General features: G+C 41.9%; 1 protein-coding gene across 14 annotated transcripts in view; it reads right to left on the reverse strand.

Moving 5' to 3' along the window:
• LOC140690348 (trafficking protein particle complex subunit 9-like) overlaps positions 1-18,819 on the reverse strand; it is a 115,362-nt gene that overhangs the window by 10,880 nt on the left and 85,663 nt on the right. For 3 of the 14 annotated variants that reach the window (XR_012065596.1, XR_012065600.1, XR_012065599.1), the window contains 2 exons: positions 14,024-14,084; positions 13,219-13,493 (listed from right to left, as the gene is read on the reverse strand). The exons of 1 other annotated variant lie outside the window; for it this stretch is intronic. Coding sequence is in view for 2 of the 13 variants with exons in the window: in XM_072952062.1 (XP_072808163.1) it covers positions 13,360-13,493 (134 nt within the window). In the remaining 11 variants the exon portion in view is untranslated. Of the gene's footprint in view, positions 1-1,146; positions 1,175-2,680; positions 2,901-6,603; positions 6,876-7,033; positions 7,234-13,218; positions 13,494-14,023; positions 14,085-15,971; positions 16,159-18,819 lie in introns of those variants that run through there. 10 more of the 14 variants (XM_072952062.1, XM_072952063.1, XR_012065606.1 and 7 more) reach the window with 9 other exon arrangements.

The following is an 18,819-nucleotide window of genomic DNA, read 5'->3' on the forward strand; positions in this document are numbered from 1 at the left end:
TAATATCAAAATGGTGAAGAATTCAACCCCCAATAGGTCTTGAGGCTCAGGATGAAGAGATTTAACTTCTAGTAGATCCTGAGCTTCATTATACACCCATTGTAATAGTAACATGGTGAATAACACGGCCCCAGGCACCATGGCTGTCACAAGGCTAGCCACAAAAGGTCAAAGGGTGGAAAATGGCCAACTCCCTGGAATCCCAGCCCCTTGCCCTAAGGCTGGTCCTTCTACTTATTAGCATATGAAACCACGAAGCCCAAGAAAAGGAGCAACACAGAGCCACATCCCAGGAACCCCTCTCTCTACCTCTTCGGAGAAGGCCCACACTATTTCTGTGGAGTGTGTGCCTACTTTTAATCTGAGCATCAAACCCCCATACTTCGTGACGTTTCTCATGCCTGTCAATGTATCTCTCTGAATAAATCTACCTTTACTCAACACTGGCTTGTTCTTGAATTCTTTACTGCATGAAGCCAAGGAACAAAATCTGGTGGGGCACATCCCAGGGGCTCAACGGAAGCCTGGGACACAGCCCTTCTCATGCCCCACATATTTTTTCTTGTATCAACAGGACTGGGATGTGAAGTGAGGTCTGAGGCCCCAGCTAAGGGACAGAAGCAGCCTCCAGGTCTCCAATTGGTGGGCAGCCTCTCCCCCATCAGGGGCCATGGGGTCTGCCTGGTTCTGTGTGTTTTTTTGTTGTGCTGACTCCCCAGTCAGAGAGATTTCTCCTTAGGCCTGGCTCCACAAAACCCTTCTCTCCAAAATACAAGCACATCATGTCACAATCCTCTTGTTCAACCATGAATTGTTCAGCCAACTTTTTCCTTCCCCAGTTAAGTACCTAAATGTCCTCCCTGCCATCCCACCACTTCTTTCTTTTTGAGAACTCTGCACTCCCCACACACCATCCTGAACGCAGGTGCCTTGCTGGCTGGGACCGAGATGTTTCAGTCTCAAACATCCTGAGTCCTTTCTCTTTCCACTTGCTAACTTAAAAAGGCCTTCCTGTGTCTCCCACCGCTCTGATTCTGAACGTCAAAAAATGCTCAGGTTACATTCACTCTGTGAATACCTCCCAGGTTTTGGCTAGGTTTCCTTCCCAAGATCTTCATTAAGGAGCTGCATCAAGAAGTTTAAAGGGGCTATTCTTACATTTGAGTGGAGGAGCCTGCAAGAAACTTAAATGGCTTTGAAGAGAGAGTTAACCAGGGACAGAGAGGTCGCAGGTCCTAGTCAACAGTGTCATGAGGCAAAATGTTCTTCAAAGGCTCAGAGTGGCTTCTGAACACGGAGTCGGCAGGGAGGAGGTGACAGGCAGTGAGTGGGGTGAGAGACACAGGGTACGGTCCCCCAGCAGGGGAAGAATTGGTTATTTTCTAGTTTTCCAATTTCTTACTACCTTTTTCTCTTATTGCCACATACCATTTCCTACGAATTAAGCATATCAATGTCAGTCATTTGGGCCACTTGGGAGAAGCTGCACGATGCCATTCACAGGGCTGGGACATGACAGCCACACCAGTCTAGGTTGAAAGACCAGTGGGGGTATTTCCATGGTAATCACGGGCATGCAGCAAACTCCCCAGCTTCAATGACCTCCTCTCAAAGTTGGCGCCAATAAAACTACCAAGCAAAATGCGTGATGATTCTGGCCAACATCTGTTTATTTGTTAAGTGCCTGTGACACCTGCCACTTAATAGGGAATGAGTACGATCAACGAGGCCCTGTCTACCTGGCCACACGCGCCCTGCCTTCCTGCCTTGGTGCAGCAGCACAGCTTGTTTAGCTGAGATGAGCGCCCCCAGAGCAGCCCCGATGGGAAAGCTCCCAGCTCTGCACGGCCAGACGTGTTCCTTTCCTTCTCAGAGCTGATCACAATTTGCTGTCGTCTGTTTTTATGTTTATCCCTTTTGTAACTGCCTCTCCTCCGGAGATTTTGCTCAAGCAGCACAGGACCAGGTGTGTCTTGTGGCCTGCCGGATATTCTGGGCTGGGAAACAGCCGAGCCCACATCTGGCTCTGGTGCTGAACGGAGAGAGCAGAAGGCCCAGGAGCCCATGCTGAACTGAGGCCCCTGCACACAAAATTATGGTCTGACTTTGGGCAAATTACACAGTCTTTTTTACCCTGAGATTCCTCATCTGTCCATAAAAATAACTGCCCATGGCACACAGAGTTACAAGTATTAAAGGAAATCACCAAATTCACAAAGTAGCCAAGGGGCTACCAGTGCATCCTAAACAGACACATGCTGCCTTTAAGGCTCTGACACACACCAAGCGTGGTGGTTGAACAAAGTGTACACTGCTAAGTGTCAGTGTGTTAAGTGCTTCATGTGTGCTATAATAATCTTCAGAACTTACAACAAGCCCAGGAAGTAACGAATATTATCATGCCCATTTCACAGACTCACCATCAGTTTAAGAGAGGTTACATTCAAGTCCAAGGCGCTATGGTGAGTAAATGGCGATTTCAACCTGAATATGGGCCCAGGCCTGGGCTCCATCTCTGTCCCATCCACCTGACCACTGCCTATGAATTCCACCTGTCCAATACCCAAGTTGAAGCCAGCCAGCTCTTAAATGCAATGTGTGTCACCGTTTGTCAATGTTGGTTCATTACCATAAACAGTTCTCAGAAAGCACTTCAGAAAGGAAAGTTGGACTCACATACCTGCCCACAAAGAAGAAGAATTCTGCCTTGCCTTCTCCTGTAACGTGCAGAAACCCTTCCCATTCACCACCGAATCCTTTTGTATGCTTCCTCCGTGTTCATGTTTACACATGGCTTATTAAAGTAGAAGTTACCTGCAGTAATTCCATCTCGGTTCCATTCCAAGCTTCCAGATTATCCATAATCAGGGTAATACCATAATTTTCTGTGAATGAAAACACTACAAATTGAATGAAAATATTGCAACCATGTCACTAAACAAAGAATGCTGAAAACAAGTCATCAGCGGCTGCTGCCACCCCCCAGTGAAGACAGGCCTGAAGCCATTCACAACGGTGCCCTCTGAGCAGACTCAGAATAAGAAAGGACAGATTACTGGCCCTAGATAGCTAGGTGCTTGTCTAAAGTATATATTCAGTCAGCCCAAATGTTGGCTTCCTCCCATATATTGAAAAGCATTAAATTCATGAACTTGAGATACCTGGCTTTCTTTAGATAACAAGCAATGTTTTATTGTTCTGACTACCTGGTCTTTGTTGTAAAGCTCCTATATAATCCTAGCTTCTCCCCTACTCTTGCGAGCAGTCCCTCAGAGTGTTCTGAGAGGCGGTCATCCTGGCTCGAGTCCTTCTGACAAATAAAACATAACTCTTAATATTCAGGCTGCACGTTTATTTCAATCAAGTCCCAGAATAGACACAACTCATCAATTGTGTAATGGGACACACTGGATCAGGAACCAAAAGAGTTTAGTAGTCCCTAAGAACTACGGCTCCCTCTTTCTTCCTGTCATTATACAATCCCACCAGATCTCATTACTTTGCTGTCTGCTCCTCTGGCAACCAAACTCAGAGAAGAGTCAACTCAGCAGAGCGTTCTGCTGGGGAGAACCCCTGCAGCAGCACTGCAGGCTGCCTGCCCTCCCGCACGCTCTGACGACTGCTAGTGTCCTCCGTGGAAACCAGGCCAACAGAGCTGTTCCCTACAGCTACAAAGTCCCAAATATTAAATAAAACCTTTCATTTTATACTATATGTTACATATATACCCATCTCTGAAAACAGCTTTGCCAGAAGCCCAAATCTTCAACATTAATCTGCAAAGGCAAATCAGGTCCCCAAGGGAAAACAAGTCTTAAGACGATGCTAAGACCTCCAAAGTCCTCTCCACGACCATAAACCAAACTGCCTCTAGGTCTGCAGCTGCAGGAGGCTACATGTCTGCTTTTAAAGCAACCCCTTCTTGCCCTCGGGTGCTACAATGCCCTTCTACGCCCTCCCATCTCAGGGTAAGAGCACCCACTGCAGAACCTTGCAGGGCAGCACTGACAGGACTGGACAATGAGGATCAGAGCTAAACTAAGCCTTCTGATGACACGAGTTGTCACTCGGTCACTTTACAGATGAAGATATATATAGAGAGAGGTGGGGTGTTATTGTTCAAAGTCACACAGATAAAAAGTGACAAAGTCTATAACTCTGCTCCTCCCTCTGGTGTGACGCCCCAACTGGGACAACCACAGGGTTCTTTCGTGCCTGCCTGACCAGTTCTTTCCTATCACTCATGACCCACCACAGGGTCTGAAATTAGCCTGCATTTGCAGCATCCTTTCCCTCCAGTTTCTCAGGAACAAGGCTGTTCGGGCCACTTTATGACTTCCAGGTCCCCGAAATCTCCGTGCTCAGGCTGCTCTTGCCTGTGCATCCGGCCCGCTGCTCAGAGGCTCTTCCTCCCCTGCAGGAGGACGTTTCTACTCTTCACAGGGACACCCCCTTAGGGGATCCCTCCTCTCGCCCTCAGCATGGCAGGTGTCCCAGGCCACATCGCGAGATGCCCCAATAGGACTGCATCTGCCCAGGTCTGCTAGTCAGACCAGCAGCCTCAGAGCCAGGGATTATGCCCAGGTCACACTGCAAACCTACTGCCTGCCTCACAGACCCCAGCCAGCAGGTCACCTGGAAGTCACAGCAAGTGCCCCACCCAATCCAGAAGCCTCTTCATTTCCCAGCACCACTGATGACTGGTTTCCAAACTTTGGTCAGTTTCGCACAAAACAACACCTTCTACTGTGTAGTGGGTGGTTTTTGCTTCTGCACCCCATTCTTACTGAAAACGTTAAGGGAAACCAAAAAGCCTCTTCTCAACCCTTTTCTGATGATACCCTCCCACCCACAATATACATATGCTCAAGAGATTTGGATCCACGTGATTTTGTTTCCCTTACGATAAGTGGCTCAAAACACTGCGGGATTATTTTTCCTTTGAGGGTATTAGGACTCAGTTTCTCGGCTTTAATCTGTTTTTGTCTTTGTCTTCTTTGTTCCTAGCAGTTGCCACCTCTTACTCCCTTCAGCAGCCTCCCTCCCAACTTCTAGTCTAGGAAATCAGCTGTGATGAGGGGCATGGGGGCATTCACAGAAGATGCAACAAAGGCAAAAAGAGGCTATATAATTTGCCAAAGATATCACCTTCAACCCCCAACAGAGTGTGTCATGTCCCTGTGTTTAACTCTTATTCTAAGCAAGTTAACTTTTTGTAGATTATGTTTATAAAGATGAGAAATCAAAATACATACAAGGACACACATCAACTCTAAGATATTCATTAACTCCACTATTTTGTTTCTATTTATTTTATTTGTATTAAAAAATTAAGAACCCCTGCAACCAATATAACAAAATGTTACTGGGTTTTAAATACAGAATATAGAGTGGTTAAGTGTGTCATTACTCATCCTTATATGTATGTTCACAAGATAAAATTATTTGAAAGTCTCTCTCCCCTCTCCCTACTCACTACTGGCTCTCACCTGAGATCCCAGACCACACATCTAACAACCTTTCACTTTACCCACAGCTGAACTCATCAGTTTTCCCCCAGAAATCCCTCTGCAGCTTTCCCTCCTCAGAGCACAGCAGGACCATCATTTAACTCATTAATCCACCCAGAAACCTGGGCCTTACTCCATCCTACCTTCACAGACAGCTTTAAATCTTTCTTTTTACCATCTAAACATGCCTTCAATCTGTTCGCTTTTACCCACTATCCTACCGCTCAAGTGGAAGCCATCAACACTGCCCACCTGGACTCACGAGTCTCCCAAGTGGCCCCACAGCCACTCTCCCCTACTTGAGACAAATGGGATTGTGTCACTCCCATGCTTTTTGGGCTCTTTTCAGACCCACTGTTCATAGAAGAAACCCCAATTTCTTCACCTTGTGAAGGTGTTTGCCATGAAACTGTCAGCTCATGGAGGGCAGGGCACGCCCTCTCCCCTCAACCCCACTCTCTGGCAGAGCATTAGCTTGGGAGGACCCGCTGAGCTACATCAGCCTGTATCCTAAACCTGGTCTTGGGTTCTTAGCAAACTGCTTCACTTATCCATACATATCCAAGGTAGATAAGAAAGATTTTAGATGTTGAGCTAGACTATTCATTTGGGGATTTTGCACTGGCAACCTGCAAGTATATGTTCTAATGTTTGTGTCTTGTTAAAACCACACCCAGATTAAAGGAGTATTTGTGGAATGTCTTCGGAGTAAAAGGGTTCTGTACTTTTACAGATTTTATGTTTTATAACATGAATAACCCGGACAGGGTCACAAATGGAACCGCCTCACAAGTGACAGAAGACAGGTGAGATGCATATAGCAACAGGTCACAAAGATGGTAAGAGCAAAGTTGTTTCTCCAAACCCCAAAAAAATTCCTCCAAGAACAGAAAACTCAGAATTTTGAAAGTAAAATACTATCATATAAGGAAAGAAAATAAATAATCCTCTTCATCAGGGTTTCAAGATCTGACTGCAGAGTTATTAGCAGGCTATACTGAATCCTAGCACAGAAAATTCAGATGGACTAGTGGTGAGTAAGTTCCAGGAAAACGGCAGTAATTCCTCCACTTGAAAGAGGACACACACTCACTTGTTCAAGGTGATTGCAAACAACATTCTGCAGAAATTCAGAATATTCAGGCACCGCTTCTAGATGGTGATGACACGGAAGGATGGCTTGGATGCATGCTTCTAACTGAGTCACCGGCATTCTTACACTGCAGGGGGAAACGGAGGCCCTCAGCCAAGAGCAGAGATGTTCCTGTCATGTATCCCAGGTCGTGCCTCGGGGACTCAGTGTCCTGTAGCAGTCCGGCCCCAGGCGAGGACCAGCAGCGTGGCCCACCCAAGCAGGAAGGGCACTGTGCTTGAGAAAGCCCACACCAGATGGGAGCAAGAGTGGCTGGTGGGGTTTTGTGAACCTATGAATGCTCATAGAAAAACACCTGCATACATTCAAGTGATACAATTAACAGTAGCATTCTTTTTAACAAAATTTCAAATGTCAGTGGTAATTTTACCATTCCTTTCCTCTTGTCCCCTGCACTCTGAGACAGGCTTAGGTTCTCTCACACTTGCAGCTCTGATGCAATATTTGTGAAGTTATTTTACTTTACTGCAAGTGTCTTCGCTCCACGTGTCACTGTGACTGTCGTCTCTTAACACAGTCAGATATCTTCCTGGATCTCTCCATGAGTTCCTTGCTCCTGCTTCTCAGATCCTGAGATAAAGAACAGGTGAAGGCACATGACTGGAAAAGTCAATGTGGACTTGAGCAAAGTCCTCAGTGACCCCCTAGGTGAGTGTTGACCACCCCTTAGCTTCGATTCTCAAAGTTCTGCCCAGGGTGACATCCAGACAGGAGGGAGTCCTGGGCCCAATTAAAAGCTGTGTGGCTTGGGTGCGGGGAAAGGTGCAGGAGCTAGTTCCGTAGCCGGGACCCTCCACACCTCTGCTCCTCTCTCTCCCGAGGCCCCGCTGCCAAGCCCCCACGTTCCCTGATATTCTGTCCTTCTCTTCTACTCTACTTCAAGCCCTTTTCCTCTTCCTTTATTCCCTGATTATCTGCAGCTGGAGAGATTTTTCCATCACAAAATCTGAAAAAATTTCCTGCAGCTGAAAAAGAGGTCTCCAGAGGTCAATGCCCATATGGTGGTTCCCGAAGAGAGCCCCTGGTTAGGGGGACCCTCACCAACACTCACGGGACATCCGGTATGTTACAGGGTCGACCACCCCCAACAAGAGTTTGCTGTGACCCCAAGGCACGCACAGCATCCCTGCTCACTAAAGTGTAGTTGTAATCCGTTATTAAGAAGCAAAAATAAAAAAAAATTTCTCATGTTTCTTACTAAAATTATTTATGAGTTAGAAAAAGAAATTGTAAAAGAAAAGAACAAATTTGACTCCATGTTAGATGTGTTCGTTTGGCTTTAAACCTGTACCTTGTTTTCTAGGCTCCGACTTGCTATCTCTGCACCTTTTGTAAAAAAAAGTTGCCTTTAGCCTGAAATATCCAGGACAGCCTATTCTCCGGGCTCTGATCTTTAAGGATATTAGCTCTTCTACACTTATGTACAGATGGCAAGTTGCAAAATAGATAATAACCTTTCTTTCATTTGGAGGTTTTACGGGGGCACCTTAATTTGACCCACCATGGACAGCTGCAGGAACAAAGGATTCCAAGGACAAACAATTCGTACAGCGAGAAGTTTGCAACAACCAACCACATCCCTGCCGCTTTTTAGTATAAAAGGAGACTGAATTCTGCTTTGGGGAAGAGAGTTCTACTGGATATCAATATGCCATTTTCTGGGTCTGCCAGATTTTCAAATGAAGTCACTATTCCTTACTCCAACATCTCATCTCCCCATTTATTGGCCTGTCATGCAGCAAGCAGAACGAGTTTGGACTTGGTAACAAAATGACTGCATTAGAGGTAGTATGTCTCCACTGTTTCCTCATTTCCAGTATGTCACAACCTATCAATTTTATATGCTGTTTAACAACATGACAAAGACCTATTATACGGAATTGATTCCACAGAAATAAAATTATTTCTACTCCCTCAAGACTTTTTTCTTTTCTATTTTATTTTGTTTTGCTTATTGAAAAGAAAATAAAAGTCAAATCATTTTATTTCATGTATTTTTATAGCTACATAATGTAAATACTACAAAAATATTTAAATTGCAATAAAACTTGTTAATATATTTGTATAAAGATATATAAACAATCAATGCAGATTAGGAAAGGAGTAGATATTTACTAAAAATCTACTGCACATCCAGTCTTTTACAAGCATATTCTGGAATATAAGCTCTATTATCCAGGGGTCCCCCACCCCCATTCTCACTGCCAATTCCCTTAGTAATCAACTACCAAGGCACCAGCATAGAACCATGCGATCGCTATTTTAGGTATAAATGAATGAATTAGCTCATTCAATTCTAAAACAGAAACCTTAAAATAAATACTGAACTTATTTACAGATAAACAAATTTGGACACAAAACAGTACAGTTTCTCCCCCAAGACACAAAGATAATAATTGGTAAAGGCAAGATTTGAACTAATCTGCCTGATTATAAAGCTAAGGTGGAAATCCCCTTCGACTGTGTAGGTCCAGCAGCACAGCCCATCACCCTATCTTTGTTCAGATCTGGCTTTAGACAGCCTGAGACAGCACCTCATTCCTATGGAACTCGAGGGGAAACGATAACAATAAGGATTTTATATTCAGTAGTTTCTTAGGTCTCAATTATATAAAGTGTCAGCAGGTCAGCAGAAAACTCTGGGAAATATGAGTGGGTCCAGAGCTTTTCGCTGATAAGAAACTCAATCTATCAGGACAGAGTGACCTTCCCATGAGTGGCCTCATGAACATAAACTAAAGGCAGCTGAAATGAAAACTAGCAAGATCATGGAAGTGAAGCAGGAAGGATCCCTACTATCCCCTGCCCAGTTGCCTCTTCACTCGCGTGGACAAGATGGCAGAAGACCCAGGTTCTTGTCTAAGTTACAACATCATGGATTCTCACCCATAAAATGTTGCGACTCTATGCTGTCTTTAGTCCTTTACAACTAAAATATGATGACACCAATATCTCAGCGGAATGTCTATGTCTCCACTTTCTCTCTTCTATTAGGAGACTATATCTATGGCCACAAACAGAAATTCAATTAAAAACACCATGCACGAAGCCTGGTGAAAGTCTGTGTAAGAGACATTGTTCTCACTCTCTGTGAATGAAAACTCAGAAAAAGTGGACCTTCTCCCTCTGTAAGTGGGAGGTAGACTGATTTTGTGTGTGTGTGTGTTTGCACGCACATGTGTGTGTGTAAATCATATAAAATATATTCTGGGATTTGCACAGTTTTTTTTATGATACTATCATTTCATGAGGATGAGCCAACCTTTAAAGTAATTTGAATCTATTTTTCTGAGAGGCTCTTTTGGTGGAGGATGGGAAAGGGGAAAGGAAAGGAGGAAAGAAGTAAATGAAGCAAAGCTGTAAGAATACTGCTAGGGAAAGGCAAGACATTAATTTTGTTCCTACTTGCATCACACACAAATTAGGGACTGGCTTTCCCCCATGTCTTGTCAAGCACTGAGCTGCAGAAGAACAGGCGACAGCCCATTTCTCACTGAGCTTGTGACTGTATGTGACATCTTATAGACACAAATTATTTAACCTGATCAAACACTCTAGCAGCAGGATGTAATTCTCCTAATTTGAGAGACAAGAAAACAGGAAGTGAAAGACGGTATATAGCTTGACAAAAGTCAGAGGACAAGTAAACTAAAGAGGATGAATTCAAACTCAGATCTGAATGCAGAGTCTGATATTCCCACTCACAGGGCTGGAAAATCCTTAACACAAGGTTCCCCAGCTCCTCTGCATTGTTCCTGGCACCAAGCATTTCCCATGGCGATGGTCTCCAATTCTCAGACACAGTGCTCTGTGCAGCCAATAACCTCCATTCGGCCTTGATCATCTACCTGCCACGCCTACCAGGCTTCACCATACAGGCAGGAAAGCTGGATTTCAAATGCATACAAAGCCACCCTGGTTTAAGCTGGACTGTTTATCAGCTTTTCCAGCATAAAGGCAGCCATGAAAGTGCTCACAGTTTGTACATGAGCCACACTACCTCTCTCCATCTGTCTCCCCACCTATACTACTTAGCTATGACCATTTTGAGAATCTTGGAAACAAATTTTTAAAAACAGAAAAGAAAGGATTCTGTAACAAGTACTTAATACTTACAATTTTAAATGAGAAGTTACAAAGTGAGTATTTACAAACCGAATCTGCCTTCCTAGGTGTCAGTTTTAACAGTTAAAAAATATAATAGCAAAAATTTCTCACTTAAAAAATTAACAAAAACATCAACAATAATCTGGAATAAACTCAAAAACAATGCCCATGTTGTACATGGAGAAAGTACAGGACTGTACTGAGGGGTAAAGTAAAAGTGTGAAAGTAGAGACATCAACCTTTTGTATGGAGGAAAGCAGTTTTAAAGATGTACGTTCTCCTAAAGATAATTCAAAATTACTAAAAAATCCCATGACAACACTTATCTTTTTTTTTTTAACTTGAAAAAATTATATTAGAATTCTTCAGGAATAATAAAGTCATAATACAAGCCAAGAAATTTAGGGATCGAAAAAAGAATCAAAAAATTCACACTGTAATATATTAAATAAATTTTTACAATATGTAAGATATAGTGCTAGAGTAAGAAAGTAAGATTGACAGAAATAAATCATGAGCTCAAAAAGAGACTCTAGTATACATAAGTATTTTTTACAGGTGGGATTTCAAATTAAAAAGCAAAGTATGAATTTAATAATTGTCTTGTTACAATCAGAGAATACCTGGAAAAAACAAATTCTATTCCCGTCAAAATGACCACAAGAAAAATTACAGAAAATGATGTAAATATTAGAAAGTACTAATAAGAGCAAATACAACTCTTTGCTCATATCAATTCAGCTTCTCCTCACTGTAACAAGTACCATTATCATCTCCATCTTAGAGATTAAAAAAACCTACAGAAGAAATTTATACCATTATAAGAAAGCATTTCTAAGAATAAAACCCAAAAAGAAGACATTTACTATCTTAAGATTATTTTGGGCCACAACAATAATGAACCTACTGAACAAAATGAAAGGCAAGAAATGACAAGTAAAAGCTCTCTGATACATGTTGATGAAGACAAGGGGTTAATGTTCATAATACACATTGAGCTGTCACAAAGCAGCAAGAAGCTCCCCCACTTAAATGTTTGCAAAGGACAAAAGGGATCATTCACTTTTTAAAAGTCAGATGGCTAATGAGTGAAAAATGCTCAAAACCTCACTGGTCATCAAGTGCAAACTAAAATAATGAAAATCATTTTGCTCGTCATATTGGCAAATATGTTTAAAAGATATTCTAGCTAGTGTCCATCTTTGAGACAACAAACTGTGAGCGATCTTTTGGAGGATGACATGTCAATGGATATGTAAACTCTGAAAAACGTGTGTGCACACAGGCTGAACTCCACTTTTAGGAATCGTTACATTTAGAAAAAATCAGTTCAAAAAGATGTACTCATCAGAACATTTGCACAGCACTGTTTACAATGGTGGGAAGAAATGCTGAAGTGAAATCATATCCAGCGATAGAGAATTGGTTACATAAGTTATTCTACATCTTTTCATGCCCCACAGGAGAAGGAATTTCAAGATTCATTTGAAAGCATCCTGTGATGTATGAAGTTGTCACATCCAAGGACTAAATTTCCAGAAACCTTAGCTAAAGGAATACTCATACAAGATCACAGGAATGTTTGTACAAGAAGGATGCCAGTCAAACACCCTTTCTGACAGTGGAAAATGGAGAAAACTTAAGTGTTCACCATCAAGACAATGATGCGGTAAATCACGGAGAGCTGTGGGCACTAAAGTTGCAGCGTTTCAGCGTGGTCCAAGGCCTTGTCCACAGTACTCTCCCACGAAAGGTGTCGTTACACAAGAGACCAAACCTGCACATCAGGAGACCCCTTTACTCTATCTGAAAGGACCGGGTGAGTCTGGAGTGGGAGGAGGTCTATGATATATACGTTAGTGAATAAACCGAGCTACAGAAAACATATAGTATGGCCTTATTTTTCAATAAAGCATATATACACACACATATACATAGATTTCTCATATACGTGTATGTATGTGTGTATATATATATGACAAAGGCATAAAGGTCATGAAATATATACTCCACATTGTCAGCAGCTTTTACTCTCAGGAAAAAAGGGGAAGGGAAGTAGGGGACTTTCGGTACCACCACAGTTCTCTTTTCAGAATTTCAATTAAGTATACTTGGAATTTAAAAGTTTACTTAAGTACAAAGTAAAATGGACGATGCCTCCACAAAACAGAATGCTATACTGGTCATTAAAAATCATGTCAGGGGAGATAGAATATTGTAGAAAAATGTGTAATAAGCCGAATGGAAAATGGAGGTCTCCACACAGTAAACAGGCACACAGTGCTCGCTGGTTTTTATGACAGAGCTGATACACACTGATGAAAAGAACAGAAAATAGATGTTAAAGTGTTAATTATTATCTTTGAGTACTGGGACCAGGATAGACCCTTTTGACTCTTTTTTCAGACTTTTATATTAAATACACATTATTTTTCATCTGAAAAATGCATTTTTAGATGTCTAGTACCACACATTGGAAAAAATACATGAGTAGTTACAGAAACAAATAACTAGGAGACACCGCAGCACCGTCACACAGTGTAGAAAGGGCGATCCTGAATAACACCACGCAGTTACATAAGGACCCACAAAGTGAGAGCACCCGCTGTAACAGGACGCGGCTCCCTTCCATTTGTCAGTTGTGTCTTCAGGGCTGAGGCATTTCTGAGCACGGCCAGTGTCAGTGCTGGTGTCTGGATGGATGCCACTGGAGGTGAGGGCACCTGCAAGCCGAGAGGAAGAACAGAAGTAATCCTCTGCTTTTTCTGTCTTGTTTCTTTGTTACTTTTAAAGAGAGGCGTAAATAAGATAAACTGAATCTTCCTTACTGAAATTTCACTAATGAAGCCATTTTTAAAGTGTTCACAACTTATATTCTGCCTATAACTGTCTTTTCAAAAAAGCCTCATATTTATTAAATGTTAATTAACTCAGTTAATTAACTACATGTTGAAACCTTTTAAAAAACATGAAATGCACTACGTGAAAGCACCACACATGCAGTGACTAGCTCAGCTGTCTTTACGGCAGTGCAGTCAGCCCCCACCATCCCGAGACCCTGAACTCCTGATGCTGGGAAGAGAGCACGCTGCTTCCTCAGATGGAGAGAAACGGTAAAAGCATTTTCTGAAATCTACAGCACTGACAAAACATAACTGCTTAATCCCAGGCTCCTTTGAGGCTGTCATTTTCCGTTTCTGGCCAACACCCGTCAATGAGCAGAACCACCCCATTCCCGAGTCATGGGACTCACGTGGGCAGCAGTTTTGGAGAAATTTCCAGTTATAGAATGTTAACCAACTATACATAAAACTCTGAAAAAGAAAAGATGCAATACTCAGATTTTGGAAGACACTCAAATTATTCTCCTAAGTCTTAGTATTTGGAAAGGCTGGGCTTCTCCTAAGCCACTTATTTATTTCACAGCCAGTGAGCATCTCCCACAAACCCTGCTTCCCTGTGTGTGCTGGGAGCCTCAGGAACATTGATGCTGTCTATCTTATAAGTCACAAGGCAGAGGCGTGTGTCTCACGCCTGCAACTCTCACACAGGCTCAACTCCGAGCCTCAATTTGTGAACTTGGCCCCATTTTCTCACCTGTTTATTTGGTATCTGTTCTTCTGTAAGCTGCCTGAAGTGCTTCTTGGAACAAGTCAGAAGAATGAGTGGGTAGAGAAATGGACAGATGGACAGGTGAGAGATGGGCAGACAAACAGGGAGACTCCAAGAGAAGGGGAGCAAACAAAATTTCCTATGCAAAACCCTCTTCTAGTCAAGGAAGAAAACCATCACGAAGAAGTGTGAAGAGGCAGGTGGCTTAGGACTGTTTCCTGGATTCCATCAAAAGTCACACCACGTGATGAGAGGGTAGAAGTATAAATAATAAAAGAAAAAAAGCATGCATGTTTGAAAAATATATCTACATTATGTACTTTCTAAAGAATAGATTTATATCAGCAAGGCTCAATAACACAATCTTTGGGTATTTACAGAAGTGAGAATCCCATCTCCAATCCGCAAGACATCCCTTCGGAGCACTGAGGGTCTACACGGTGCGATCATAAAGCCGTAACCGCAAAAGCTGTGCTATCCTGCACTTACGAGGAACGAGCAGCTGTGCTTGGCCTGCCCACGCGCGTCGTTTACAACCCACAGCACCTCTACGGGGGAGGGATGACTAGCGAGCCCTGTCTCTGCAGGAAAGAAAAAAGTCCGGGAGAGGCTAAGCCGACCTACAAGTTCTCCATTTCACAGGACTTGTCACTCCAGAGCAGGACTCGAACTCGGCCCACGTTTGTAACCACAGTACTACCGTAATTTATGTGCTTTTTGTGTGTATAATACATTTGTTTCTGGCATGAAAGTGTATTTAATAAATGATCGGTTGTCTTGTATATTTCATTAGCTCACAATCTTTATATTTTTGAATTGTACTCTTCCCCTGGAGAAATGAACGGAAAGAGCAGTGGTCAGAATGAGGTGGGGCTTCATTCTTTATCTGTTACCTCATCTCATCCAAGTCCCCAAGCAGGGAGAAGGAGCAAATGTTCTCTTCATCTTTTAAAGAGAGGGCTCCAGTGATGGTGATTTACTCAACTCCCAAACTAAGTCTGGGGGAAGGGCACATGCAGCAACGAGAGCAGTATCACCTGTAGGAAGGGAAAAAGAGCTCAGGGGATGGCTCAATGGGTCAGCCTGATTTAATTTCAATTGATAATTCAATAACACACTCTAAAAATACTAGCATGCAATGGATTTGCTCTTTCTTGACATCTAGCAAGTTTCCACAGCCGACATGTAACATTATCATGAACTAGTGAAAAGAAGAGTCCACAGACAAGGAAAATCAATGCCACAGGCAGGCTGAAACCCAGGCTGGAGGAAAGGAAGAGAAAGGGCATATTTAAGAAGAGGGGAAAGTCTGGGAAAAAGACATCATCACAAGGACTCTCAAGCATCATCCAGCAATCATATAATCATTCTTTCAAGAGAGAGTTACTTAGGTCCTATTTTGTGCGAGATTTTACAAAGGGCAAAGAGAGACCACAGCGTCCATGGTGGCAGCAAGTTGCGGGGCTATAATACAATTCTAATCTTGGTACCTTGCACAATTGTCCTCAGTATAAAGGCAAAAATTAAAGTAAAATAATACTATGTAAACCATACACATTGCTGAAATAAATTAAAGAAGACCTAAATACCTGGAAAGACAAACCACGCAAATTCCTGGATCACATGACAATATTCTTGGGATGGCAGTGCTCCCCAGAGTGAAGCACACATACAACGTGGTCTTGATCACAATCCCAGCGGGCTCCTCAGCAATAACTGACTAGCTTCTGCTACAATTCATATGGGAATTCGAGGGTCTCAGTAACCAAAACGTACCTGAAAGAGTAGAACAAAGTGAGAGGACTTGTAATTCTCAATTTCAAACATTACAACTGTATCTACAAGTGAGATTAGAGGCCATTTTTAAGGTATTATTGTGTTTATCCTTATTTTCTAAATTCTGTACAACGAATATACCTGTTAGAATAAGAAAAATAAAAACTAAAGTATCTTTTAAAACATGCACACCGATTCATTCATTGGGGAAAATTATTTTAACTATAAAGAGGTAAACAAATATCTAGTGAAAAAGGACCACTTAAAAACAAGTCTGCATTTACAATTTTCATAAATTGAAAACTGAAAAGCACAAACACATCAAATTTCTAGGAAGACTGGTGAAACAAATTAATAATTATTTTCAAAAATTCTAATTGCACAATGAAAACACAAGAAAGAGAAAATCGTGATTGACAGGAAACTGCGAACACGTGGAGAGCAAAGGCCTTGAAATCACTGTTCCTTTATCTCTGCTACTAGCTCAATAGGAGAGGAAATTCCTCACTGAGGGGACAGTGGAATCCCATGCATAAGATAGGATACACAGTACAAACTGCAGTAGTATCGGGAGTGAATATGTTAGAAGAATTCTGAAGTTACAACATTGCTGAAAAACTATAAAAACACTGACAGACAGATTAAAACACACAGTCATACATATTATATAGAAACATGAACTCTGCTCCCATGTTGCATAGAAATACAAACATATTTGTTCATTTATGGGCACTGATTACTTTATCCCAGGTAGAATATTTCAACTAAAACAAATAATCAATATTACACTCCTATTGTCAAATGTACTTGATAACTTACTCTGCTATGTAACCATATGTGTCTAAGATAGATCTAAAATTAGTGAAAAAGAGCTTTGTATGGTTTCTTGAATTCTTCTCAAAATTCCAAGCTTAATTTTAAAATAGATCTGAGCAGTATTTCTATATTATCTTTTCCCTTGTGAAATGAACAACACAGTCTGTTGTCAAAATTCTGCCCTTACAATGATTCACGAGCACCATATCCTCACAAAACTGCTGGACAGCAAGTCACTATCCAGACACTGTGACCAAATAAATGAAACAGAAGGAAGACAGTGATCCTATTCTGGAGGGCTTATAGTCTGTGTCAACACTGGGGTTTTTACTTGATTGGTTTGATTGGGTAGCAAAATAAAATCAATCAAGTACTTTCTTTGAGCATTCTATAAGTCATGACTGTTTTTAGTGTCATTAGCAGGAAAGACTTAAGCATGACTTGGTTAGGTCAACTAGCAACAATCATCACTGGAGAGTGAGTAATAAAGAAGTTAACTGATAGCAATGCTTCTGCCTACATGAGACCTAAAATAAATCTACACTGATATCCGAAAGGAAAATAAGGAGATGAGGTCCCCAATGAGAAAACAAACTAACAAGAAATCAAAAAATGAAAGTCATTTTCATTAACGATTCCAGGCAGTAGTGGAGCATGGTGGTGAAGATCACAAATGCTGGGGACAAACATGAGGGTCTGAAATCCCACAGCACTAGGTAGATGTGACACTGATATTTCAGTGAAATTTTCTGCATCTCAGTCTCCTATCCATAGACTGGGGACAACAACTGCACCCATCTCCTATAACGGTCCTAAGAATTAAGTTATTTTATATATAAAAGCTTAAATAAAATACCTCAGAGTTTAAATAATACCCCAAAAGCACAAGAAACAAAGAAAACAGAGACAAATTGCAGTTCATCAAAATTTAAAACTTTGCTTCAAAGGGCACCATCCAGAAAGTGAAACAACAACACAGAGGAGAAAATTTTTTCAAATCACTTATCTGGTAAGGAATTTGTATCTCAAAATGAAGAAAAAAAAACCCTACAACTCAACAATAAAAAGGCAACTCAATTAAAAGGTTAATAAAGTATCTGAAAAGGTATTTTTCAAGGAAAATATACAAATGTCCATAAAGCACAATGTAATGATGTTCAATAGCATTAGCTGTAAGGGAAATCAAGTCAAAACCACTAGGAGAAACCGCTTCACACTCACTACAATAGGGTATAATAAAAAAAAAAGCGTAACAAGCACTAAAGAGGACACAGAGGAAGCGAAGCACGCAGCCCTTGCTGGTGAGGATGTAACACAGCGTGGCCACTTTGGAAAACAGCCTGGCAGGGCCTCAGAGAGTTGAACATTTCGTTTCTGACTTACCCAGCAATTCTGCTCTCTGGGCACACACGTAAGAGAACTGAAAACAAATATCCACATAAATAATACCACATGAGTGTTCACGGCGACATTACTCATCACAGCCAAAAACAGAAACAACCCAAATGCGTATCACCTGATGAATGGGTAAACAGTGGGGCCCAGCCATAGAGTGGAATGTTATTCAGCAATAGCATAGCATAGAATAGTGACTAAGGCCACAACATGAGCAAATATTGAAAACGTTACTCAGTGTGAAAGAAGTCAGTCACAATAGACGTTTCCACTTATATGAAGTGACTCGATTTACATGAAATGTCCAGCACAGGCAAATCCACAGAGAGAAAAGTGGCTCCTTGGGGCTGGGGGAGGATGGGGAAGATGGGAATGTCTGTTTATGCATACAGGGCTTCCTGTTGGGGGGATGAAAATATTCTAAGATTGAATGGGATGCACAATTCTGGG

Source organism: Vicugna pacos, chromosome 30 (assembly GCF_048564905.1).
Source record: "Vicugna pacos chromosome 30, VicPac4, whole genome shotgun sequence".
NCBI classification, from domain to species: domain Eukaryota; kingdom Metazoa; phylum Chordata; class Mammalia; order Artiodactyla; family Camelidae; genus Vicugna; species Vicugna pacos.